The sequence below is a fragment of the Cupressus sempervirens genome, chromosome 3 (genome assembly GCF_028749045.1).
Source record: "Cupressus sempervirens isolate cs-2001-9-10 chromosome 3, ASM2874904v1, whole genome shotgun sequence".
Classification (NCBI taxonomy): domain Eukaryota; kingdom Viridiplantae; phylum Streptophyta; class Pinopsida; order Cupressales; family Cupressaceae; genus Cupressus; species Cupressus sempervirens.
The window spans coordinates 713,703,846-713,731,769 of NC_143120.1; the positions used below are offsets into that span (position 1 = coordinate 713,703,846).

Below are 27,924 nucleotides of genomic sequence, written 5' to 3' on the forward strand. Positions count from 1 at the left end.
CCTAGAAAATTTTTCCACTTACCCTATCTCGTACGCATGTCTGAACAGGCAACTTAATTTTAGTTATTTTTCGTATCCATTTTGCTGGTTACTTTTTTGGTAAGCAAAATTGTGAGGGAGAATATATATTTTTTACATTAATTTATCTAGTCTAATTAAATTAATGCAATCAATTAAGCAAAAGTTAGCCTGGATAATAGAGCTTTGTTGACAATTGAATTGAGTAAATGTGACAATTAAACAAGAGTATAGAAGGGCTTAGCTCTAGGTTTGATGATGGAAGAATACAACTAATGCATTCTGAATCATTTTTCCATTGTCATGAAATAATTTTTCTTGGTCTGATGGATGTCCCAGAGTTTGAATTCTCACAAAAAATGATTCAGATTGTACCAGACTGCCACAAACCTGATGTAACTTGCAGAATTGGTTTGAGCCACACAAAACTGATGTGACAGAAAGCATGCTTGAATACCCATTTCCCTTATTCTAAGTATCTTCATGGGTCAAGCTTGTTCATGTGATAGACACTATTGAGGAGCATGTTGACTTGATAGGTGCATGGATTCTTCAAGGCCAAACCCTTTCGTGGACTGGATGATTGCTGGTGAGAAATATTCATGCAGACTGCCCATGTGATGATGTGAATTTGATTCCTTTAACACTTGGATTGAAGTGTCCTCTAATGCTCTTTTGAATTCCTTTGTAAAGCATGACATAACATCATGTAACATGAAACTTGTTCTTTGGCGGGCTCTTAATGGCTTATGCATGGGGGTGGTAAAGTTCAAATTTGCATTTGAAACTGTGGTATTTGGGGGGCACATTATCGTGCTCCCTGAGATTGATCCAGATCAATTCATAATCATATGGAAATCATCTGCAGGGGTAAGGTGGTGATCTAAACAATTGCAAATGGGGTAAAATAATAAAAAACAAGGACTTTGTTGTAAAGAGCCAAATTGGGCACAAGATTATGCCTCTAGTTTAGTTGTTAAGGCATTGTCTTCAAGTTGGGCACAAAACTAACTTGGAAATATCATGGATAGGCTAGTAATCTAGAAAATGCTAGAAGGAGGGTGTCGACAAAATTAGATAGACCTTCAAGATCATTAGATACAAGTAGTTTCTACTTTTCATAGAAAAGACCCTTGAAAAGAGAAATTATGCTAACTGCCAGCCACAAATTAAGGCTCCTGATTGATGCATATCTTTGAGATTACATACTGTAACAACCATACTAGTAACAGCCAGATATTATGTCCATAGATGATTAGAAAGACCAGAGGCTAGGAAAGTTCATATTCTTCCAGAGAAGTGACATCTGTGAAGGGGTTGATTGTGGCTTTCTCATTTAGAGTATGAAGTTTCCAAGGCTTGAGAGTTGTGTTTTCCTTCACTGAATGCGCTGCCAGTTAGCTCTATGCAAGGAACCTGTATCCAGTTTCGCTTCTAATAAATGATATCGTGAACTCTCTGTCTGGGTACAACTTTAAGTCAAGATAATATTGAGTATTGGGTGGGCCAAAGGTCTTGAAAATGAATGCTAATATTGTGAAGTAGGTCAAACCTAGTGCTAATTTTGGAAGGTAAGTTTTGGGCTTGATCATGCCAATTTCCTGCAAGACTTTTAATTGTAAGTTTTGCATTCGGTGAAACTTTATCTTGCAAAATCTCCAATTTCACGTTTCCATATAGCTTGAAATCATGACCTCACAACTTCTAGGTATCATGTTTCCAGCTTTTTCAAACCTTGGATAATTTTAAATATCACTTTTCAATCTGGGGAAACCACGGCTTTTAAACTCTTTACTTTTGACTGATATTATATACAATAAAACAATTAATTACTAGCAAGTCTTTAAGTCCAGCTGAGAAAAAAATAAAGCTGACAAGATAATTTAAATTTGAAACAATTGAGAGTTGCCAATGCCTTTAATGTTTTCTGCATAGCAGTTTGTTGTCTAAAGATACTGGTTAGGAACCAATGTTACCCAGGGATGTGTTTCCTGCATTAATTGACCTGTCCCAGAAATGGGGAAACTTTCAGAAACCTGTTCCCTAGCTGTCCCATAAAATTGGTGTTTAAGTTTTGATAATTTTCTTGACTTCCACTCTCATGTGAAATCTAAACTTAAATTATTTAACACAAACATTATATGTTAAGTTTCTATAATGTATATAAGCAGGCTTTATCCATATTTTCATATGAATATTTGAAATTTCCCCTAGTTTTGATATAGCTGTTCCCACTTTCGTCCCTTTCCGTCCCTTGCACACGAATTTTTTTTCCATCCTAGAAACCTATTTTACTGTCCCCTTGTCTCAGAAACCCGGGGTAACATGCTAGGAACCAAGATCCCCTTGTCACATTTCCTTTATACTGAGATTACCCGAGGATACTTGTCTACTATCACTTTACCATTATATTCATTCTTGGAGATGGAGTATTTTGGGCTTTCTGGCTATTTAAAAAAACAATTGAGCCATCTTTGACATCCCAGCAAATACCACATTTATTGATAACGATGATTTCAAATACCATACCACTAAATTTTGTATTATCAAAGGGGCTAATGAAGACATTAATACTTAATTGATTTACAACAGAATATTTTCCCTGACCATCTTGTCACTGAATATATTTGCTAGATGATATTTGCATGGAAACTCCCTGATGTTCTGGAATGTTCAAAAGATGCCTAGGACTCTGTTAGCTTTTTTAGGGGAAGTTGGGGAGTCCCTTAAATGTTTCTTGCAGAGGGGGACATTGAGAGTGTTTCCCACCCATAGGTGGTGATGGGAGGACAGCGAGTAACAATTTATCCCCATTCTTCTCCTTAAAATGTTTGAGGGATGGAGGTGGCATCGTTATCCATGGAATGCTGATGCTAAATTCCAAAGAAGTTAACCTATCTAGGCTGTGCATAATGTGTTTTGCATTTCCCATCGTGAGCCTTAAATATAATTTCTGTCTTGCGTGTGATTGATGTTGTTCCTTCTTCTTGATTTCAATGATGTTGCAAAAGTCCTCTAGCTATTTGGAGGGGTAGGTACTTACATGGTGAGATCATCTTACCAGCTACTACCACCTAGGCTTGGTACTTCAATGACAACTACTGTGTCAAGTAGAAAAAATGGGGAGTAATAAATAATAAATTTTGTGAAAATTATAAAAGTTGAGTGAAATATATTATTTTGCCAAAGTCAACGTGTTTAACTTAAGGCAGAAAAGTTGGAAATCCTTGCATGAGCATTATGACCAATATAGTCCTAGTGAATATGTGCATTGGAGATAATTGAAAGCATAATTATGTTGATCAAATACTCCCTGGGATTGTTGAGCTAGTGGGATCTATGTGACACCTAGGATGATGATAATGCTCAAATGCATAAAAAAAAGATTCAAGGGCCTATTCTAGTGGATAGAATGCTAAAGGTCTGATGCTGTTATAAAAAAGCAGTTTCAATGAGACTATTTCTGGGCATTGCATTAACAGTTAATATAGATGAACTTGCAGGAGTGAACATACGTAATGTATTGACAGTAAGTTGTGATGTTACTTGAGTTATAAATTAGTTGAGCATTGTTGCAAAGCACTAACTCTAATTAAGAAGGATCACAATAGCTATTGCTACTAGGAGATTCAAGTATAAGGTATAGCTATAGGGTTAGGGACATCAATTCGATGAGGGTAAGTAATGAATACGGAAACAATTATATTGTATAAAATATTGGCCACCAGAAATTGTGTATACGATGATGTGCACAGTCCATGCTCCTATAATGGAGTTTCCTAGTAACCACAGTACTTATTTACCTTATCTTCACAGTCTAGAACTATCATAATAGAAACTATTCGATCTCTAAAGCCTATAATGCTCATTCATGAGGCTTTTCCAATGGTCACGTGACCTTATGGCTCAGAAGAAAATGAAAGAATTGAACTAGGATGGACTATCTGTTCCATGGGTATAACACATTGTGAATATAAGGACCATTATGCCCAAAATTCACACAATAAAATATGACTGAAACTTTATGATTGGAACAAATTTGTTGTAGGAGATTGATGCAATACCTTGGTACCAACACTTAAATATGTTTTGAGTAAAAGAAAGTGGTGCCTGTCTCTAGGTGTCATGTCCCATTTCCCTTAACCAATCTCAAAAATAATTAAAAAATAAAGTGTTTTTAAACACTAACTGTGTCAGCCGACTTAATAAATAAAATAATAAAATAAAATGGAGCTAATTTTAAATTTTAAATTTGCAGTGCCATCTTTGGCACCTTTGGCCGACCTCACCTGGCAGATATAAAATTAAAGGTAATTCTGGGAACCAGTTCAAGGTAGACAAGAAATTGATTTTTCTATTTATTTTCTTATCTACAAATCTGGGATGAAATCCCCATCCTCAAATCCCTGATTTTTCCATTTGCATCACTGAAACTCAAGACAGCACTAGGATTGGGAGCAGTTTGTAAACTTTCTGGGCAGGTTCCGACTATTTAAGGCAGCTTACATGCCTTATATGGTAAAGACTAAAGCCAAGGAGAGCTGTTCTGAGTTATCAATCCCATAAGTATTCAAGAAGGTTTTTATAATGCTTGGAGAGGGAGAAGGGCAATCAGACCACCAACTGGGCAGCATTGAGACTGTAGGCCAGACTCAGAAGTCGCCGGGCAACATCAACTGAGAACTGGGGGATGACAAAAGGGTCTGAGATACCATAAGATCTGCTCAGAGATTACCGACATTCATTGTCCAGTCATCAATCTAGCATTCCAATTCTGTAATATGGTATTCAGTTGGTATTTACCCCACGTAATTCTCAACTCTGCGTTTTCAGATCAGTATATTTAAATTTGTAAACATTCCAGTGCTTTTGGTGAATAAATAAGTTGAGTCTCCTATATTATTAGTTCCATTTTGATTGCTGATGTTCAAGGTTATCAGAAGTAGCTGTACTTTTTTATACGATTTGGTTTGATTTGGTTTGCACAGTACAGAGAAAAATCAGTAAATAACAAAAATTGTTAAAAGGAACATAACTGTGTCACTAGAGTAGTATGCTCTGCCATTCTGCTGGTCAGAATTTTATGAAAATTGAGTCACAGAGATCTGGGAATTTGGTAGAGAACATGTAGTAATGAACCAAATTCTTAGTCAACGAAGCAGACAGATCCTATTCAAAAGCTATTGTTAAAAATACAAAAGGACCAAGTAGGTACCCATTTGAAGCTACCACAAGTCTTTAACCAATATGAAAGAATGTCTGATGAAATCAAATTTGTACTTCCTTTAGAGATGTCTTGAATGAAGAAAGCTATATAAAAGAGGAATTTATGATAATGTAAAACAAAAGAGGGAAAAAGATGAAGATTTAGAAGTTGCTAAGGAGGAGTTCAAGGGGCATGTGGTAAAATATAATTTTTGAAAGAAGAGCCCAAGCTGATGGAACTCAAAACAATGATGGGTACATCAGAGGCAAAATCACAAGAGGAGTGAAAGAATGTTGTGATAGTACATCAGCTAGAAGACATTATAGAGAAATAACAAGAGCCATATAAGCATAGTTTGCAAACTATGAAAGTACTCCCCGAGTTGTTGAGTTCTCTCTAATATTTTTGCTGGTGAGTTTTTACAAATTTAACTTGCATTTTTATAGACACAAAAAAAGCCATAGGTGAAAATGCCAACAAGGGCAATATATTGGATAAACATGTTTTTTATATGTCGTACTTTCTATAAAACCATGTGTTTCCTGGTTTGAGATGCCAATTTTTATTTTAACACATTTTTAATTGAATTCTACAACAATTTTTTTTTTTTAAGAGATTATTTTTTAGTACTTTTATGTTGCCAAGTTTTTGTCTTGTATTTGCTTCCTTTGCTGAGTTTTAAATTTTAGGCCTATTGAGTAATCTCTGAGTCCATTTGCAAACAAAGGCTATAAGCATGTTGAGGTGAAGTTTCCTTGTTGATTTCTAATGATTGTGTGTTCTAGAAAGAGATCAATAAAGTGAAGGGGGGAAAGACTCTAGTTGTTGGGAACTAAGAGTTCAAGTTGAAGGAAGATGTGTTAATAATTGCAAGTTATGTCCAAAGGGCATCCACCCAATTTTCAAGTATGGAAGTAATCGAACCGTATAATGATCATTTGCAATGTATGGGAACATTGGATCGTGTGATATGATCTGCAAGATATTAGTTATGTTTTTTATGTTTTTTCGTGTGATATGATGATTTTGATGGATCCCCATGGAGAGGATTTGCAAGCTATTGTTTTTATTGATCCCCATGAAGAGGTTTTGCAATTTGATCATGAAATTCTTAATGATATTGGAGAGATGGAGTTTATAGACTTTAACTTGGTGCATGGGAATTGTTTCTTTAGGATCAAGGAAATTCACATACAATGGTGTGGCATCTAGGAGACTATCTTTGATAGAACTACTCTTAGTGTTGATTATAGATTTTCCATCTTTTACTTGTCAACAAAATAGAAGCCTAACTATGCCATGAGCAAGCCTGGGGTATGTGAAAACTCATTCTAGGACGAAGATGTTGATGCAATCTCTTGACGAGATCTAAAAGGTTGATCAAAGGCTTAATGGCGATTTGCAAAATGATAGTGTTACCCAAAATGGGCTACACAACTTTTGGCCCCTTTTCCATTTTACAAATTGTTGACGTGAGGGAAGGAAACTTCATCATAGTACATATTGGCTACATAGAGGTTGAACTGGAAACGTTTGCACTCCTTTGCTCCAAGATTGATAAACTTGTTGATGGGTTAGTTTGTAGTCATGAGAAAGAGACCTTTGGCTTTCACATAATGGGTCTAGGAGGGGCCAACATGGATACTAAAGGACAATGTGCTCATTCACCAAGCTGTCACTTTACAACATTTGAAGACCAAATGACCTTAATATTCCCAGTGCTAGATTATTATAAACAAAATAGGTAACTTTTGATGTCCAAAAGCTTGTGACTAAGTATAGCATGATGTTTTGAGTATGAAGCCACAAGAAAGTTGGAAGCATCACAAATAACAAGAAGGCACCATGGTTATGTTTCTATTGATCATGTTTTGGATTGAGATATCTCTCATAAACAACAATAGATTTGTAGCATAATGTGGCTGTTACACTAAAATACCTAGATTTTTCAATTAATTGTTTTTCCTTGAGTGTGGACAGAATTCAGCTAACATGGCATCAGCTTCATCCTTTTTCCTTCTAGCCTGCATCGTATCCAGCTGAGTGGCTACATCATTAATGATGTCTTGTTTGAAATTTGATAGTAAATTAGATAGTTCCATCTTTGATACTCTTGAATTGCCATTAGACTTATGTGGTAGATCTCTAAGTCCCCCACCTTTCTTCACAGTGGCTCTGGAATAATTCAAACATACACTCTTTATATCAGTTCAGTTTTTCTGAGTGATATCTCTTCCTACCATTAAATCTAGAGCTTCAATACTCCCATCATTTACACCTCTCAAGAAAAGGTGTTTCTTTGATCCTTCATTTAGTTGATTTTGTGTATTATGCTGCAGGTTGAACATGAATCGTGAAACATAGTCTTCCAAGGTTTCATCATCCTTTTGGGACATTTTGAAAATTTCATCCCCTTTCAAATCTTGACCCCAGCAGTATTCTTTGTACTTTGTTAGAAACAAGTTGCTCATTGTAGGCCAATTTGCCACAATGTTGGCACTCAACCCTATGAACCATCTCAGAGCAGCTTCCTTTAAGGTGGATGGAAACAACTTTAGCTTGTGAGCATCAGGAAGGTTTTAGGGTCTTTAGTAATTAGGCCATAGAACTTTGGAAGTGCAGCAGAAGGTATGTTCTTCAAGTTTTGATTACCTTGCTGAGGAGGGATGGGAAAGGGAATTGTACGGCTGAGCCCTTCTTGAAGGACCTAGCGGTGGTGGTTGATAGATAACAAGGGAAAGTGGATTATCTTGGTATTGAGGGTCAGCAAAGAGATCATTCAAATGCAAGGATTTGTAAGAGGATGAGGGTATTCATTCTTGAGCAGCAGTGAATGGATTTTCAAAAGGTATTCGTTCTTGTCAAGGGTTAATTGGAATTAGGCCTAATTAGGCTTCCTAAAGACTAAGTCTTGAAATCGATAGGAAAAGGGTTTAAGTATTGGCAATATGGTCAAATAGATGTCTTGATGATTGTCATTTATGGCAACATACGTTCAGCATTTTATTTATGCATTTAGAGATAGAAAATTGTCGAGTATTAGATAGTTTGCAGCAGCACAGAGTATAGATCTTAAGAGTATGGACGATGCACAGAGAGTTAGCTTATGTATAGTTGAGGAAAGATTTGTGAAATTGTCATGATGATGTGTACCAGTGTGCATATGTGTACAGACAATACGACGCAAGTTATACTATGATTAACAGTGTGGGTATTTAATAGTGCAAAACAAAGCATAGCAGCAAACATAGTTGTACGGCTTTAGGAATTGAATAAATGGGAAAAAGATAATGCTAGAGCCCTGAAATTAATTGTTGATGGTGTTAGGGATCATCTAGTCCCTATCATTTTAGAATTAGACACAACACATGAAATGCTTAAAACCAAAATAACGAGACTTGGACTCGGCAAGGGCAATTCGACTCGTAACCCAGCTCAAACTCGGTCATGACTCGGCAATGACTTCATGGGTCAGGGTCACGGGTCATTTTGACTTGGTAGGGGTAACCTGACTCGTTGACCCGAGTGCCTCGCGTGACTCACGGCGAGTCTTGTTACTATGCTAAAAACACTTGAAGAAATGTTTGAAATAAACAATACAGCGAGAATTCTAACTCTGAAAGACAATCTTTCCAACATTAAAATGCCGAGATTTTTCAATGAATTGTTTGAGGACATTATCCTTTAAGGTCAACTTCACTCGTAGTTTCCATGCTACATAATTTGAGTCACCTTCGAGTCTATCCTCAACCTTGATACCGCTTACCATTTTGATCAATAAGGAATCAGAGAATAATTTTAGTTCACTGAATAAAATAAATCTAATCAGAATCATTTCTCAGACCTGCTCTGATACCATGTTAAATTTCTCGATTAGATTTACTTAATTCACTAATTTATTTATATATATATATATATATGAAAAATTCTCAATCCTTTTTTAATCAAAATTATAATTTAATATAAAACTCTTATATATTTAAGCTTTGGGAAGCACTTTAAATAATATAAATATATCTCTATTTGCAAAGGTGACTTGAGTCTATATTGCAAACTTTATCAATATCCTTATTCAATGTGTGTATTTCTTTTTCCAAGGTATCCCGCAAAGACTCTAATTTATAGAGAGGCAAGTACTAGGGACATGACCCCTATGTACACCTATTCACCCAACCGACACATCAATCATCGAAAGGGTTTGGCGGCTAAATCAGACATGACAAGGGTAATCTCTGGTCAATGCAAGAAAGACAAGACTCCAAGGTACGATAAGACATCTCCTGACATGGTGGCAAACAAGTGGTTTAGGAACTATCAAGGGAAATGCTTGATGTATATAATACAAAGTAACAAGAATCGGAATCGGATCGGAATCGGCAAGGCCGAATCAAATCGTGAATCGGCCATGAATCGGAATCGAATCGGCCATGAATCGGAAAATTTAAAAAACCCTTGAAATTTAGTGAGTAAATTATTTCATAAACCCTTTATCGCTGATTCGATTCACCGATTCACAAAAAATCGTTTGGCTTGAATCGAATCGCCAAATCGCGTGAATCGCATGAATCGCCGTGATTCTTGGAACTATGATATAATAAACTCACCTATATTAATGCCCATCCAAGCTGTCGCAAATAATCACGTGCAGACCTGTGACTAAGGACAAGGCACGCGCAAATATCTAGAGGCCATAGAGTTATTGAGGAAATAACACCATGTTTGAATGTGAAAGGTTTGATTTAGTTGACATATATTTTATAGAAATATAAACAAATAAATTTAAAAAAAAAAAAATATATATATATATATATATAAAATCAAGAATTTGTCTTTATATTAACCATTTATGATTTATCCAACTGAAGATATATAAAACACAAGGTTGCACAGGTATGTGGTTACAGGAACGGGAATGGGTATGGGTACGCATATTTTTCAAAATAGGGGACAGGGGTACGTGTGTATGCCTAATTTTTTCTATAAAATATATATATATTCTATTGCTGAATGTTTAATGTTTAAAGTATTTTCCATAATAGGGGACGGAGGTACTTGGGTATGTCAAACTTATTTAAAAATTATTATAAAAAATCTGAAATTATAAGTCATGACAATGGTTTTTCAAAATAAGAACAGTGATAAAGTTTGCAAATGTAATGTATTGTTTTCAGTTTCACATTTGCTATATGTTTGAAATAATAATACATGATAAATGCTTAGATGCATAACAAAGAAGGCAGACTTTAAACATGAACAAGATCCTAAATCATATGACAATGACATATTGCAAATGATAAACTTATGACTTGAAGAGTGATAAAGTTTATTGTTAATGAGTACCAAAGTTTCAAACTGATTTGGTATTGAATTAAGTTTGATAAACAACAAGCTAATACAAAAATAAAAAACCAAAAAAAAAAATCAGAATCTTAGTCAAGGTCCTTAGCTATGATGCTCTCCACCGAGTACCCGGTACGTGGGATATGTGTACCCGGTACTTGAGTACATGGGTACGAGTACCAGAGGGTGTGGGTACGAGTACCCATGCAACTTTGATAAAACATTAACAACACGCATCAGTTATATTTAATTGGAAAGCTTATCAGCAAGAAAGGATTGAAGATGGAGGTAGTGTTTTAGGGTATCATGGATGGAACTCTGCATACAAATTCATCTTTAGGAAGGTCTACAATTAAGGATTTTCATCCAAATATGGAGAAGAGAGATAGGAAAGGTATCATTCATAGGAGGAAAGTTTTTGGCACAAATCAAAGGTACCCCAAGGATGTTTACAAGTTGGAAGGAGCCCAAAATTTAATATTGTTTCACAAAACTACAAACCATATTTAAGAGGAAGAATTGATGTGCACGTATTGTAACCAAGCTGAAAATAACCATGTCAAAAACTGATGCACACATGATTTTCAGTTTTGGGATTGCTATTATTATCATTTGCAGTCATTTCAAGGCATCATTGGCAGCCACATAGGTGTTTTCAGTTTGGCCATGGCTAACAGATTGTCATTATCTCTGCAAGGGTTCTTCAAGAGTCCTTATTTCACCTTTGTAGGATGTGCTAATTGCTGTGTCATTTTTTACCACTAATTTTAATTGTTGCTGATGGTGCAGTGGTAAAGGAATATTTGCATGAAAGCTAGGGCAGCACCTAATAAGCAAGGGGATAGTTGTGTACAATATCACTGAAGGGGATGAGAGGGATGAATGGTGAGAAATGGTTATCATTATATGACAGAAGAAGCATTCCAAGGGCAGGTACAAACCCACTTTCCAGCATTAACGTCGTTGCCATCATTTTCATCAGCCACTTCATTATTCTAGTTGCACTTAAATTGTTCTACGAGGGTTCTCTACCATGGGAAGGAGTATTTTCTAGTCAGTAATAGCTTATGGAGAGTTTCATTCCTTGCATGGCATACATTGGCTTCACATTGGTCACTTTTTGGAAATTTTCAAGGGTTTGTCATAGTTGCAGCTGTACATCATTTCTATATTGTCGACCTTGTTTTCATTCATAGATAGTTGTACATTTGTGCAAATTGAGAGGGTTTACTTGCACACCTACGTGCAAGCAAGCTGATTTGCATCATAGTGACATTATGAGACTCAGTGGAAGCTAGGGATATGGTCATTAAACAAGTGTTTGGAGTAGTTCATCAAATGAGATGACCTCATGAGTACGACATGAAGCGGGGCGGTAAGCTCTAGAATAGCTCTTCATCTTCAAGAAGTATGCTTGCATGCCTTGGGTGGAAGGCTTCAATGAGGGGGAGTTTGTTGGTGTTAAAGTCGGATGTAGTAGATTTAGTGACAATTCTTGGCTAGGTATACACTTGACGGATGTGGGGTTAGAATGCTATGCGCATAATCCACTGTTTATATGTCTTGGGAGGCTGCTGACATATTGTGAGAGAGTATGCAGCAAAATGGGTTGCATGTGTGGATTATTGTGGTTCTCGGTATTTCATGTTTGATTTACTTATCACACCTTGATATCAGCATTGATTAGGAGACTTGGTATGCTTTGAGCTTATTTTTAGATTTGATATTGTACATACTTTTACATCCCAAATTTTGACCTAATTTGAAATATAGCCGTTAAGGTTCAGATGAAGTCAGTTGGCAGTTTAATTTGTTATAATCTAGCAAAATGGTAAGATAGTTAGTTGTTATGATTTCAAATGAATATAACATGTTAGATGATCGTTAATCACAAATTCATGAAATTAAATAGATGGTTAGCTGTTGTGATTATTTATAATTAAATAATTTATTATGATAATATAATTTAACTGTGGAGAATTTCCTTGTAGGAAGCATGTCGAAGGGGTGGAAGCATTGTTCGAAAAGAATTAGGTAGGAGCATCACCATCACTTAGCAAATGGGTTGAGGACCTAGCACCTTGAAACATGATACATTTGTGGGACCCGCATGAGCTATTTAAATAAATAAATTGAGAAAATAATTGGGTTAAAATATAAAACATATCTCAAAAGATTTTGATTTATCTTTCATCATATTATTTTAATAAATATTTAATATAAAAATGATTTGGCACCATTATAATTTAATAAGGTGAACTTTACATGTACATATAAGACTATAATAATATTCAAATTATAATAACATTTGAATTATTATAATATTTGAACTATAATCTTCCAACTCTATTCTTTCCAATTTAATATTCTTTCTTTTAATCAATTAACACTTGGCAAGATAAGTCAATTTAATATTTGACAATTTGAGTTGTCTTATAATCTTTCTAACTTCTCTTCCAACCTTTTTTATTTTCTTTTCCCTCTTTATTTCTCCTTTTCAAATTTGAATTTATGATGTATTCGAAGGGTCATCTTGATAACTGATGGTAGCTGAGGAGACTCGGCCAACCATTAAAGAATGCCATGATTTGATTTTGGAGATCATTCCTCTTTCCATTCTTCTATTCCCTCCTTTCTTTGTTTGCTGCAAATCATTCTAGGCCGAGTCTGGATGTTTACAGCCGAATACCTTCAATATTTCTCTTACCCGACTTTCAATTTCTTTTCTTTAATTTCTACAGTGACTGTGTTAGCAATTAGCAGGTGAACAGGAGTTCCGGCCACAGAGGAAGAGCCACATAAAATCGTAGGTCACGTGTCTTACTTTCTCTGCTAAGTCTATAAGCCCGATTGTAGTCTACTTTTCCTTTTCTTTTTGCTGAATAAGATATCAAAGAAGTAATGCCATTCATAGTTTGGATTACCACTGATTTTAATATTGCTGCCGTACAGTATAAGCAAATAGGCTGAGATTAAATGTGTATTCAAGAGCATAACTCCCTTCTATCCACCCTTATTTGGATTTACATGCAGACTGAGATAAACTTTGGTATCTTGTTGTTACTTTTCCCTGTAATGCATTGAGATCCTTTTTGATTTATAACGAGTATCCTTGAGATTATCTCATTTATGAATTTCAGTGATAGAAAACTTAATTGAATTGCATGAATCAACATCAATGCACATGTTATTACAATTTTCAGAACAAAATCAGAATATTTGTAACACTGAAGAATTCACCGGCAAAGAAGCCATGGAAAGGTGAAGAGGTGGAGTTAGCCTGCAAGAAGTTAGAACCAATAATGAAATCAGATTCAAATATCTAAATAATGAATAAATATTAGCTCATGCATAATCTAGTCGATGTAATCTCCTGTTGCGAAGTTGTATGGTATGTTAATTATTAGGATGCCCAGTGTATGGCAAGATGATCCCTGTCTGTTTCGGGTAGGGAGGGCCATTCTCATTTGAGATTGTGTGGGGATAAGATTTGGTCTGAGGTTGGGTGGTTAAGCCCCTGACGATGTTTCACCTCTCTCTAAGTTGTCGGACGAACAATAGACAAAGATAAGTTGTACATTAAATTGTTTGTCAGAAATAGTTAATATCACTTTTATGATGTATATGCAAGAAGGTAAGATTGATTGAGTTATTTCATAGTTACAATTATTTTACACCTAGATGCGAGAGATAGATTTATGGTTTGTTTTCCCTTTATATGAATATCGAATATGAGCATATTTTCTAATCTTGAGTTACTGCCACAGTTAAATAATCAGAAGGAAAGGAATCTGAAGCCTCAATTGATTTAGTAGTAATTGGAACCCTAAATGATACAGTGGTATCAGAAGCCCTATTTGAATTAGTGGTATTGGAAGCCCTATTTGTATCAGTGGTATCGAAAGCCCTAAGTGATACCGTGGTAACTAAAAGCTCTAAATGATTCAATGGCCTAATTGATACAGTGGTATGTGATGCCCTAATTTTAAATATAGTGGTATTTAATCGTGATCATCATTTGATTTTGAGATAGCGGTTTTTAGATGGTATTTCGTCATGTGATATTGTTATAGTGGTATTTGTAGACTAACCCGGGTGGTTGCAGAAGCATCCCTAGTTTTGATTTCGATCTCAAATTTCATGGTACATGGTTTTTAACTTCTATAGTAATTTTCATTGATGGTGTTTTCAGCTCTTCGTTAAGAAATTTGGTTTAATTGATTTTAACTGTCATTCCCTTTCATATGAACGAAACTGATTTAACTGACTTCCAATGAAGATGAAGTGATAACTGTATTTCTTTAAGTATGTTAGTTGTTATTTAAGAGCCGGGAAATCAAGATGTTACACATACAGTGAGAGTTCTTGGATTTGTATGTTCTTCATTGACAAGTTTTGATATAGGGAGCTTGATTGTGGTTTATGGGTTGATATGATGTTGGCACCAATGTTGGCTATGCCTAGGAGGCATAGATGGTTGGATGTGCTAGAATGTGTTGTGGATGTCATCTCCAATCATGTAGGATTTTTGCGTTATGACAACAGCTTATTATCACATTGAATTCGATGCTTGTGTGCTTAGATCAGTGCATCTTCACCTTGCTTGTTCCTTCTTCCATAGGTAGCATGTTGGAGGATGAGAGTTCTTGCTGAGATGGTGATCAGTCTAATTTTATCGAAGGTTTTCTGATGGAGCTTGAGAGCATGTTGGAGATTCATGTGGTTACAAATATGGCTATGATGAGATGTATTTTAATCTTAGTTGCCGATTCGTGAAGTGGATTCATAATTTTTTTTCCCAACTATGATTCGTGGAGGATTTGTGTATTATATATATATATATATATATATATATATATATATATATATATATATATATATATATATATATATATATATATATATATATATATATATATATGCATTATATATACTAAAAAATGAGAGAATTATACATAATTCTAAAACTAAATCATTTCAAAGTATGAATCTATGATTCTAAATCATTTCATGGTATGAATCTATGGATCAAATCCATTACAATTATAAGAAAATATCTTTAAAAAATAATTTAAAAATCAAACAAAAATAAAATAAAATCTGGAAGAATCCAGATGAATCCAGCCACGGATCTGGATCCGGTTCAGATCCGCATCCAGATCCAGCCTCTAGGGCACGAATCCGGTAACTAAGATTTTAATGATTGACCCTTATGCAATGTATATTACTGTGATTGATCCAAGGTGATACTTATAATCTATTACTTTATTACTGTGTGGGGCACCTAGATGGTTATGTATCACTAGGAGTTAAACATTGGGAAATGTATTTAACAAAGTGAAAACTTAGTACCCAATGTAAATGAAGGGTCAATTGTATTGTATTTACATGGTTTTGTGATACATGGTTTTACTTTACAACTTGGTGGTTTAGGTTGGCTAGCTGAGTGGGCTGTTGTTATTGAGTCTTCTTGAGGGTTGCATATGTCATGGGATGTGTTGATTCATACTTGGACACATGGGAGAGGCTTAATGTTTCAGGAGTATTCGTTGTAATTTTGTAAATGCTTTGTCTTGCTTTGTTGCTGATCAATATGACAGAGCATAGATGTTTGAGATATCTTGTGGCTTGTCTGTTCAGTCTATGCATAATCATTATTTGGTAAGCTTGTCTATTATGGGTTACGTAAGGAATAGATTAAATGTAACAGGGTTTGAAGCATTATTTCATAATACTTCTCATTTACTGTGATTGTATCTTAGGGTGATGTGACTAGTATTAATGCATTATTGCATTATTTTGTGTGTTTTCTGTCTTGCTAATGTTTTACTAGATTTATATGGGAAAGTAACATATGGTTGATGACAACAATCAGAGTCTCAACCAAAGAGGAGAAACATCTTAAGAGGAAAATAAAGACATTGATTGGAAATGGGAGTAAGAGGGGGTTAACAAAGGAATGATGTTAGGGATTTACGTAGATCTCTTTCGTGGTACTCTAAATGTACTACATATTATCTCGTAATTTGTTTCCATCCTCAAGCAAGTTCAGTTTCTTTTTTCTCTATACCTGTATTTTCTCTTTACCACTTTGTGTGTTGATGTTGCACATCCAGAATTTACGTTCACTCTTACGACAATCCAGACAACGGTCCTGTGATCTTATGTTTGATCCTCTCAATTAACCTCTTCATTGAGGCTGAGTTTGGCAAAGTGATTTTACAGTAACTTGCTACTGCAGTAAATTTGACAAGGTTGGTTTTTATTTTTATTTCAGTCCTAAATGATACCTGATTTATCTTCACATGAAACATTTTTCTACAAAAACTCTTATTCCTTGAAGATGTAAAATCTTCACATCAAATAAAGGTGAATCTCTAAAAAACCTATCAGATTGTAGTTTGGTGATTTTACTTGTCTGATGCTTCCGACATGACAAAGGCTTATCATCTTACAAAAGAAATATACCATGAATGTGTGTGTGTGGTTGATGCTTTGTTCCCCTATGATCTTGCACAAAAAGTGGAACATGTCAAGACAGGATAGTTTGAGTTTACAGATGTGGTGAGAAAGCATTAAACAAATTGCAACCTTTATGATCCTGCTACTTTATATTTCATGTTTATGTGACAATATTTCTGCATATATGAATATAAAATAATTAATGACATCATCTTTAATCATGCAGGAAATTACTGGGGGGAGGGGAGTTGATATTGCAATGGAAGCTTTAGGAAAACCTGCTACATTCAAGCAGACTGTACTCAGTGTACGGGATGGTGGGAAGGCTGTTTTGATTGGGCTTGCGCCCTTTGGTGCTAGAGCAGAGGTTGACATGACTCGTCTTGTTCGTCGTCAGGTCCTGATTTCTCACCTTACTGTTTTAAATCTTTGCTAAATTGAATATAATTGTAGTGAAGATAGTCAAATTTTTCGTGAAATAAGTAACTAAACTTTACAAAGGATAATACTTTCTTGAAATAATTAATTTGACATAATTAACCCTTAAGGTTGTTTCATGTATACTTCCTCTCCCAGATTTTCATTTAGGAATGTTGATTTTACAGCCATCTACTAGACTTCCAACTAGAAAGGGCTAAGAACATCATTTGTGGCTTCCATACATGCAACATGAGGTTTCAGAAATCAAGCCCTTCCACCATATTGATAGCATATTTTGGTGATCTTTGAACCCTTAGCATTTAGGCTCAGGGCTCAAATGCTAACTCTGCTCATGAGGCCCAAGTTAAAAGTCCAGTGAAATATGCTACAACTCTTTCCCACCTCTCTTCCTATCCTTTTCTGGAAAGTTATATGGCAGGTTGTTCTTGAATCTTTATCAGTTTGAATGTGTTCCCCTACTAGTAAAGATAATTTTATTGAGTTATTCTATTGGCGTTAAGAAAATCAGCAAGAGATTATTTGTAGACTGATTAGGGTGTTTTTCTTTTTCTTTTCACTTCATTGTGGAAGGCCACTGTTGCGAATCCTTTTTTTTCCCAATTTTTCAAAAGAGCAATTTCCTAGATTACACTTGACATGATGAAACAGATTAACCTTGATCATCAAAGGTCACTTTCAAATTGTGCCAAAGGTGCCACCCTCAACAAGATAGGTTTGATTACCTAGTTTCCAGGAGCAGTGATATATGGGTTTGGTTTTCCACAACCACCACTGAGGAATGCACATTGGTTTCATTCTATGTTTATTTATCCCACGTAGGCCCCAGATTTGGGTTTGATCCTGACCTGGTTTGGAATCTGGGTCGATCTGGATAGGGGTTCTGCCAGGGATCATTCTTTAATAGTTCAGAACAGACCTGTGTGAATCAGTCAAGAATCCAAATGTTTTTTCAATTATTCCCTGCAAATTCATCAAGAAGTTGCACCGTTGTTTCAGAACATTGACTGTAATCCAGTGCATTGCATGCTGGCTAGTCTCAATTGGAATCTGGAACCCTGAATCTGTGAGCTAAAAGTAGCTCAGATCGGATTCTTTAATGGATGCTGCATCTTGACACTAAACATTTTTGGAGATTTAAAATAGCCAGCAAATGCTAAATGAGCCTAGGTATTTTAAAAGGCTCTCGGCCTATACGAAGAATGTAAAGGGCATCATGTGAGTTGCCAATCAAGCTTGCGTACACAGTGGCTGCAAAGGTTGCACCATGAAGTGCCCCACCCACAAATTATAGAAGCATGTAAAACTTATTTAACTAAACCAGCCTGACAGCAAAATGGAGACCGCAATTGACTGGTAAACAAATTCTACAACTAAATACACTTTTGACGTCATAAGCCTTGCACTCAATTCCCTATGGCAACAAAAGAAATCATTAATGAAATGAAAGCACGATAGGTTTAGGCTATATAAAATTATAATTATGCATATTAATAATTATAATTTATAAATAATAAATACTACTGTTTTTAGTTTTAGTTTCATTTGTTTCCGAAGGCGTACCCTATGAGATTATGAGCTCATCCATCGACAGTTGACGTTCATAATGGGACAGTGCAAGACAATTGCACTGTTTACCAGCTTCTATTCATTTCCTGTCAGTGCATATTTTAATGTTGCCATCTGTCATCTATGCCTCCGGAAGCGATGGGACAGCAAAATAATGTTTGTCCACTTCACAGTTCCCCTCCTCTTCGCTGCCAGCCGAGATATCTGCTTGGAAACATGTCTACCAGGTCAGTTGTAAAATTCCTCTTTCCCTATCCTTACATGCATGTCCATTTCCTGTTCCAAATTTGCCAGACGGAGGATGCTGGGAGAGGAGAAATCAGAATTACATGGTTAAATGGTATTCCAATTACATTGTGATTGCATACCTGTTCTGCAGAAATTACGATGAATGAACGAACAAACACTTTTATAGACATAAATTTGTTAATTTTTGTTGTGTATTAGAATCACTTTTTATTTGTGCTCAGTGTTACTTTCTAACACAGCCAGTTCATATTGACAATTCAGTGTCAAAATTTTGTTGAACATACAGATAAAAATAATTGGATCATATGGAGGTAGAGCAAGGCAGGATCTTCCAAAGTTGGTAGAGCTTGCAGAAACAGGCATCTTCAACCTGGAAACAGCTGTTTCAAGGAAATGTACATTTGATGAATCGGAAGCTGTTTATAGTGCTCTTGACAGAGGCGAAATTATAGGTCGAGCTGTGGTTGAGATTAGTTAATTGAAGTCCCTGTTACATTCTTTAGAGATTAATGAACATTATGTTGAATTTTGGAGGGTGAAATGAAATTGAAGCGCTCCAGTGAATGAAGAATAATGCTGGTTATGAATGATCCTCAGAATTGTTGATGCTATCCCAAATAAGCAAAGACTACGTGTAACAGCAAGAAAAGGGCAACAAGCAATTTTTGTATATCCATAACCAATTTGTTGGGGGACTTGTGTACCCAACATTTATCTTATGATTTATTAGTGTTACACTTGAGAAATAATACATGATGGGGAAACATGCTCACCATTAATGGTCCCTTGCTCAAATTAAATGTTATTGTTGGATGTACCTATCAATTTTAGGGTGATTGTGCTCAGAGATGGCTCTTTCAAAGTCCATTTTCATTGAAATTCCATATTTTAGTCTACATAAATTTCTCTAACCATGGTGTCTAATCTTCATGTTTGTGTCATTCAATTCATTTCTACTTTGTTGATGAGTGTGATTCGTACTTTCCTAATGCTTGGCTTCAGTTGGTTTGTAGTTAGAGTAGTTGTTGTAGTTGTTTGAAAAATTCTAGAGTTAAGTAAATATAACATTATATAGAAATGATGAAAAGGAAAGGAAGACTGCTTGCATTTTAGCCACCTATACCGAATCTGTTCACAATTGCATGCTAATTGAAAGTAAAGTGGCCTAATAATTGATGCCCAACAGCTAATCTGGCAAGGATGAAATAACTCCAAATTAGAACAGTACCTATGTGTTGAGTAGAATTTCCTTCATGGAATTAAAAAATGCACAGATTGCTATGGATCAGAAACATGCTGAAATTCTCTTTTAATTCAAAATGTTATTGTTATTTTTCGGAGGAAGAACTCTGTCACTAGGTCATGTGTATAATTTGATTATATTCAGTTTTGATATCATCCCATGCCAAAGGGTTGTGATAGTTGAAAAAAAGGTGGTATCATAAATGAAAACCAGCCCCTTGCAGGTAGGCGACCTAGAGCTTGTTCTTCTCAGATCTGTTCTTGATGAATGTTCATTGTTACCCTTATCCAATTTTTATATAATGTTCATTGATAATAAAAACTGTCTTGGGGTGCAAAATTACGCTGGAGTTTTTTGAGTGCAAAGACAACTCTGGGAACAACACAGAAATTTAAAAAGATGAACTCGGCCAAAAGCAAAGTTGCATGTTTACATTACAGGAAAGTGAGATATTTACTAGCATATCCATATGTGGCAAGAGAGATTAGATTAAAAAAATCCGAAACATTCGTTTTAAAAATATAATAATGGTAGTAAAGTTGTTATTTCTGATTGGATAAGGAAGTAAACAGCAGTCTTATCTTTTTTTTAATGACATGGTTAAGAACGTGGTGCTATTGTATAGTCAGTTTCTCAATAACAAGAGCTTTGGTGAGCTGTCAGTGCCTTGTGTTAGTGTTAGGGGAGGTCCCATGAGGCTGGCTGCTCCATTTTTTGGCAGAAAATTGTGAAGCTGGTGGCCCTATGGGAGCAAAACTTTTGCTTATTTTTAAACATCTTTTAAATAAATATTTGTTGCAAATTAAATTTGGAAGAAAAAATTTAGGCAAGAGGACAAACTATAATGAAGGCTGCTTATTTTGAGCCCCTCTTTTTTTTTCAAAGCTTATTAGTGAAATTTAAGCAGAAATTGCTCACATAATGCAAAATTTAATGAAGCAATTTAGTTAGAGTGCAATGAAATAATTTTATAAATTCTTAAAAGCATTTCATAACAGAAAATATGAGAACATCCAAAATATCCAAACCACTTGATCAATAGTTCTTAGTAAATGCTAAATTTTATAAATAATTAAAAGTAGTTATCAAAACTAAGAAAACACAAAATATAGAAGGTAGTATTTAGAATTTTTAAAAGAAAGGAAGAAAGGAAATGAAATAAATAAATAAATAAAGTAATTAATTAATGAATATTTTGATGTCACTATTGGAACTAATATTGAAAAAAAATATGATTACCTTTTAAAATAATGTGCCTTGATTGTTAAGTTATATTTTTTTGTAAAATAATAATATAACATGTAATAAATTTATTTATTTTTAAAGGAAAAATTAAAAAAAATTAATATATCATTCTAAAGGGAGCATACTTGAATAATGTTAAACCAATAAAAAAATCTTAAACCATTATTGAAGCTAGTGTCCATGTGTTGCACGACTATAGCTGAATAGAGGATGATCAAGGTCATTTTGGGTCCTTGAAGAACAAGAGCTCTTTGAGAGCTGGAGTCCCTGCCTCTAGGGAAACAAATTGGACGTAATATTTGTTAAAATTATGGTTTTGAAAAGAGAAGTTATAAATTTTAGCAAATTTACTTTAGATTTTTAGTTAATATTTTAAATTTTAATTTTATAGAATAATGTGGCGACTAGCCATTGTCTAAACATATACAACATAATGTAATACATTGTAAAATTGCGAGATTTGAATAAAGAATTTTAACTAAGAAATTTAAGATTTTTAGAATTTTATTACATAAGTTAAATTTGGAAATTAATTGTTTTTAATTTTTTTAATTGATATATAGTAAAGTTTATATATATAAAGCAATACAATTCTTAATAGCAATAATATATTTTAATAAGAAATCAAATTTAGGAATTATTGATTTATATAAAACCAATTTTTAAAATAATATAAAATATATTAACATTTTTAAATACTATATTCAAAACTAAAAATTGTGATATTAATATTGATAAGACATTATTTTTGTTGTGAAAGATAAAAACATGACTTTTTAATAAATCTAATCAACTTGTGACAAATATCTAAAAGATAAAGTTGTAATTATTTTATAACTCTAATGAACTTGTGACAAATATACAAAAGATAAAGTTGTAATTAATAATGAACTTGTCACAAATATGTAAAAGATAGAGTGCAATTAATGAATTCATTAATGCATGTTATAAAATATTGTATTTTTTCAAATGGAAAAATAAAATAAACCCCACCAAAAATGTAATGGACCAATTAGAAAAAGGTAATAAATCAATATGAATTAATTTTAAAATAGAAAGTTTTTTGAACTTTAGACATAACTTAAGAAATAGAGTAATTGTTCTCCAAAAATTGTTCTCCAAAAATTAATTAGGGGGGGGGGGGGGTGCGGGGGGGTTGGTAAAAAAAAAACATTAGGGTAAAAACTAACAATTTTAATTTCAAACATGAGTGCATTTCTCATTTTTTATCGCCATGAAAGCCTTGCGAAGAGTGTTCTGCAAGTATTTAACCTGGGAGCTAAGGTTTCCAAGATTCAAACCCGAGATGTCAGTAGTGGCCAAGGGCTGGGAGGAGGTGCGACAGTTTAGGCTGCTATGGGAGGTGGAGCTTGAGAGTGGCATAAATGATTGGTCTTCGTCATCGGGAGGGCAAGAAGCAGAAAGTTCCTTAGGGGAATGATTGATGAAATAAAACTATTTTTAAATTTGAGTGGTTATAAAAATTAATTATAAAATGCAACTGCATATAAATAGATAGGTATAAAATTTAATTTTATTAAAAGCTTGGTGTGCCTGAAAAATAATTATGAAATGCAATTGCAACATGCTGAGATTAAATTTAATTAAAAGAAATATAAATTTTAAGAAAGGGAAAAAATGAAAACTATCTAGGGTGATGAGTCATCGAAAGTTCTAATAAGAAATAATATCAAGATGTCTATATCCAAAAAGGGAAAATCATGGGTTGGTCTAAGTAATTTTGATATTTTGATGGGAGACTTTGAAGTTAGAACATTTGATTTAGCTATCATTTCATAATTGTGGAAGGCTAAGACTCATGTTAGGGTATTCCTTGCACGAGAGGAGTAATCAGAGGCCTTCCAACATATTTGATTTTAGATAAAATTAATATGGTGAGGCATCCAACTCAATAGCAAGCCTTTCACTCTAACCCAAAGTTGTTTCGCTAAATATTGTTATTCTTTGTGTATCACTTGCATTAGGGGTGATCTCACAAAACTGTGTCCCTCTTTCGAGACAAAGGAAAATCGTGTGCCCACATTTTTTTCATCTTGGACCGTGCGCCAAATGATTTATTGGTTGAAAAGGGAGATTTTGGTCATGGATGGATATGTGTAACAAGTTTGGGATCCCTCCTACTCATAAAAAGACTTGTACTCTAGTTCAAAAGTCTATATGGATGTCAATTTGCTATGACATGTGGTCCTTGTTCCTTGGTGGTCTTGTTTGTTGAAATTCTCAGCCAAGTATGTCCTAGATTGAAGTCTTAGATGGTTATGTTGATTTGTTTGATGAGTATTTTTGTTTTTACTTATGAAATTTTATGTTTTTTGTGGGAATGACGAAATTAATAAGTGTTTTAGGACAACAACAAGAGACTTATTGAGTTTAACTGTAAACTCACATATCTTATGATTATGATGCATGTGTTAATAGTGCTAGAAATTCCCAAAAGAAGATTCATGATCTTGGTGTAGAAAGGTATTCTTTTAACATACAAGATTGGCATCAAATCTGTACACTTCTTCAATGATTATAAGGATTTGTTGTACTAGAAAGACATTGACCTTATGAACCGGTTTCTGAAAGATAGAGGTATATCTAAGGAAGGCGTTGAAGCAAGGAACAAGTCAGCTAAAGGTCCTAATGCTCCCAAATGAGATGTTATCCTTGAGCCAAACATAAAGCCCCCTCTAGGGTTTTTTGAATGTGATGGGGTGGACTATAGCAACAATATTATAGGGTCATGTGGTGTATGATGATTTGTAGTCTCTTACTATAACTATGAACTTTCTAATATGTAATTTTAATGGTGTATAAACCCTTGAGAATAATAGTTGATAGATTTGTAGTAGTATCATTTTGAAGTAATTTTTACAATAGGGTTATGTAGTGGAATGATAGCGAAAATACACATATGATGTAGTTTGTCTACTATCTTAAATATAATTAGAAGGTAAAAATAAAACTTAATAAAAGAAAGTTAATTAGGAAAAAATACGTAAGTGATGGATATAGAAATAAACAAAATTTAATCAAACATTCGCCCCTTATAATCTTCTTAGGCTAAAGAATGTTTGCGCCCAAAAGCTTGTAGAGAGGCAAAATAAAATTGATTGAAGAAATTGATAGAGAAAAGCATATACAATTTAAGAGGAAAAATGACAGATCTTTATTATTTCATATAGAGTTAGATTTTTCAAGTTGGGAAGGTTCAAAGAACTACATCTAGAGATTTTTTATCTAAGAATTGTTTATCAAATTTATGAGTGTTTCTCCTTTAACTAATTTTTTATCTATAAAAAAATGATAAAAAATATCTAATATTTTATTTATATGAGGAGGCAGTGTGTATTTGAGTAGCAAACATTGAATAAAAGATGAAAGTATGCATTGTGTACATCTTGTGTGAAAATAAGTTATTAGGTAGAAAAAGAGGGAAATGACTACTCATTCTTGATGATGTGACAATGCATAAGTTACTCATACATACCAAAATTCATGTGTTTGTGCATCATGGGGGTTGTGTAACCATTTATGAAAAGTCTATAAATTATTTTTGTACACATTATTTTTTGAATTAAGTATAAACATATTTTGAAGGGACTCAAAACCTTTATTTTCCACCATATTACTACATATAAAACATTAGAAGCCCTCAACATGAGACAAAAAAAAAAGACAAATTGGTAGACAAATATAGACCTAGACTACCACCATAAGCCAAATAAAGACCATCACAACAACTAATGAAAAAATTGTAGAAAAACCAAAAGTAGAGAACCTAACACCTAACCCATAGATTTTAAGGTCACAATAACCTCTTCATCCAACTAGCTCATCTTCATAATCGTGCCCTTAAAGATCTAGAATCTTTTTGGAAATGGTGTTTTCCTATCTTCTTTGTGATGCAGAGTCTCACCTTGGAAAACTTAGGAGGAAATCAATCACTCAACTAAGTTGCTTCAAGGGGCACATACACCTTCCAGGATCAATTTTTAACCTATTTCAGATTGTTAAACAACTGATTGCCTCAATACCCACTAAAAACTGACATGCAAAATGAACTTTCTTGACCTCCTGACACCACATTTTGGTTTTCTGCATCAAATTGACTTAGACCAACTTGACTTTTTCCATAATGTAATAGAAAAGCATACATGGATTTAACACCTTCGAAGAGAACTCTAAATATCCAAAAGGATACAAACCATTTTCTTAATCAACGATAACTATATTTAACTCCTCTCCACATGTCTATGCATGAAATTAAAATTTGAACCCAAGTTGGTCAATGAAGATAATCTTTTTAATATGACTTGAAATTGCAATCTCATGCTTCAATTTGATACTTATCTCCCTCAAATACAACCGTAAGATTTGACATATCGATGAAAACAGAATAAGGAAAACATTAAAAATAAATAAAGGAAAGATATAATACATAACTCCTCCACGATCCCATAAATCAGATCATGGAGAGTTTAACAACCTTCCATCTATTGCAGTGACCCTCAAAACAACAAATTATTTACATGCACAAACTCAAAAAAATTGAGTTACCTGTAATAAAATTACGGAGTTGAAAGTTAGTTTAGTTTCATGAGAAATCGATCCACTATTTTTTTCATACAACCATTAGTTTATCGTCGTTTTCTTAGAATGTTAACTTTCAAAATGTTGGAAAGAAAGTAAAGATCACACACTCTAAATTGAAATTGCAGAAAAATTAAAAAATACAACACAAAACTTTCTATCTTTTATGTATTCGATCCCCCCTTTCATTACAAAAAAAATGACTTTTCAATACTTTCCTCTCTATCATGTAGGAAGATGAAACGTCCTCATTTCCAATCAAGAACAGAGAGTCATTTTACAAATCATGAAGAATCAAAACTGCCACCAACTTCCTACCGCTGTCCAAAGTTTAGTTGGTTTAATTATTAAACACTCAAAAACCCTAACTTAAAGAAAACTGACACAACTAAAAATCACACACCTTGTCCTAGGTGGCTATACCTAGAGAGCTCATCGAATTACTACTCCATTTATGCCACCACACATAGGACTTTATTAAAACATTAAAATTTAAAAACACACATAAAACATGACATTAACTTCCTGTAGCATTTTCAACAATGTTAATTCTTGTAGCATTTGTCTGATAACCCACTACAACATACTCCCCTGTAGAATGAATCTCAAGTCCACTTGAGATGAGATGTTGTAATGATGAACCATGTATGTTGATTTTTTTTTCATCCAACCAAATAGCTTTTGTCGTTGGTCTGTTCTTCCATTTGACTAAGTACTGAGTGTATTGCCTCCTTCGAGTCTTCTTTATTTTTGTATTGAGTATCTTTAATTGAGGAGGTGTTGGTTTAGATACTTGCTGCAAATCTATTGTTACTAAATCTTCATGTACTGATTGTGTTTCAGAACCTTTGTATGGTGTGAGATCACAAACATTAAATATGGGTGAAATACCAATGTTTGTAGGTAACTAAATTTTGTATGCATTATGTATATAGTTTCCCAGAATTTGATGAGGACCAACCTTCTTAGGTAATAACTTTGTATGCTTCATTTGAGGTAATCTTTCTTTCTTCAGATATGCCCATACTAAATCACCAACCTTCAACTGTAGTTCTCTTCTTTTCTGATCAACAACTTCTTTGTATTTCTGATTTGAATTCTATAGCTGCAACTTGACTTGATCTTGGACCTCTTTAATAGCTTCAACAAATTCTTCTCCATGTGAACTACTCAAAAAAGTGTTTGGAAGTTCTCTCAGCTCGAGAATTCCTCTTGGGTGTGTACCATACACAATCTGAAATTGAGATTTCCTTGTACTTCTATTCACTGTATCATTGTATGAGAATTCAGCTTGAGCAAGTATAGAATCCCATTTTTCTCCATGTTGTTTTGTAAGACATCTTAACAAATTTCCCAAAGATCTATTGACAACTTCTGTTTGACCATTAGTTTGTGGGTGATATGCAAATGAAAAAGATAAATTCGTGCCAAGTTTCTTCCAAAAGGTCCTCCAAAAATGACCTACAAATCTACCATCTCTATCTGAAATGATATTCAACGGTAATCCATGAATTAAACTATATCTTTGAAGAATAAATTTGCACTATATGATGCA

The 27,924-nt window shown here is 34.2% G+C and overlaps 1 protein-coding gene across 1 annotated transcript in view; it reads left to right on the plus strand.

Annotated features, from left to right (window-relative positions):
- LOC149568753 (GroES-like zinc-binding alcohol dehydrogenase family protein) overlaps nucleotides 1–20,193 on the plus strand; it is a 70,683-nt gene extending 50,490 nt beyond the window's left edge. Inside the window, exons 7-8 of the mRNA XM_089821653.1 lie at nucleotides 17,253–17,423; nucleotides 19,569–20,193. Of these exons, the coding sequence (XP_089677779.1) occupies nucleotides 17,253–17,423; nucleotides 19,569–19,760 (363 nt within the window). The 3' untranslated portion in view covers nucleotides 19,761–20,193. The remainder of the gene's footprint in view (nucleotides 1–17,252; nucleotides 17,424–19,568) is intronic.
- The last annotated feature ends 7,731 nt before the right edge of the window (nucleotides 20,194–27,924 follow it).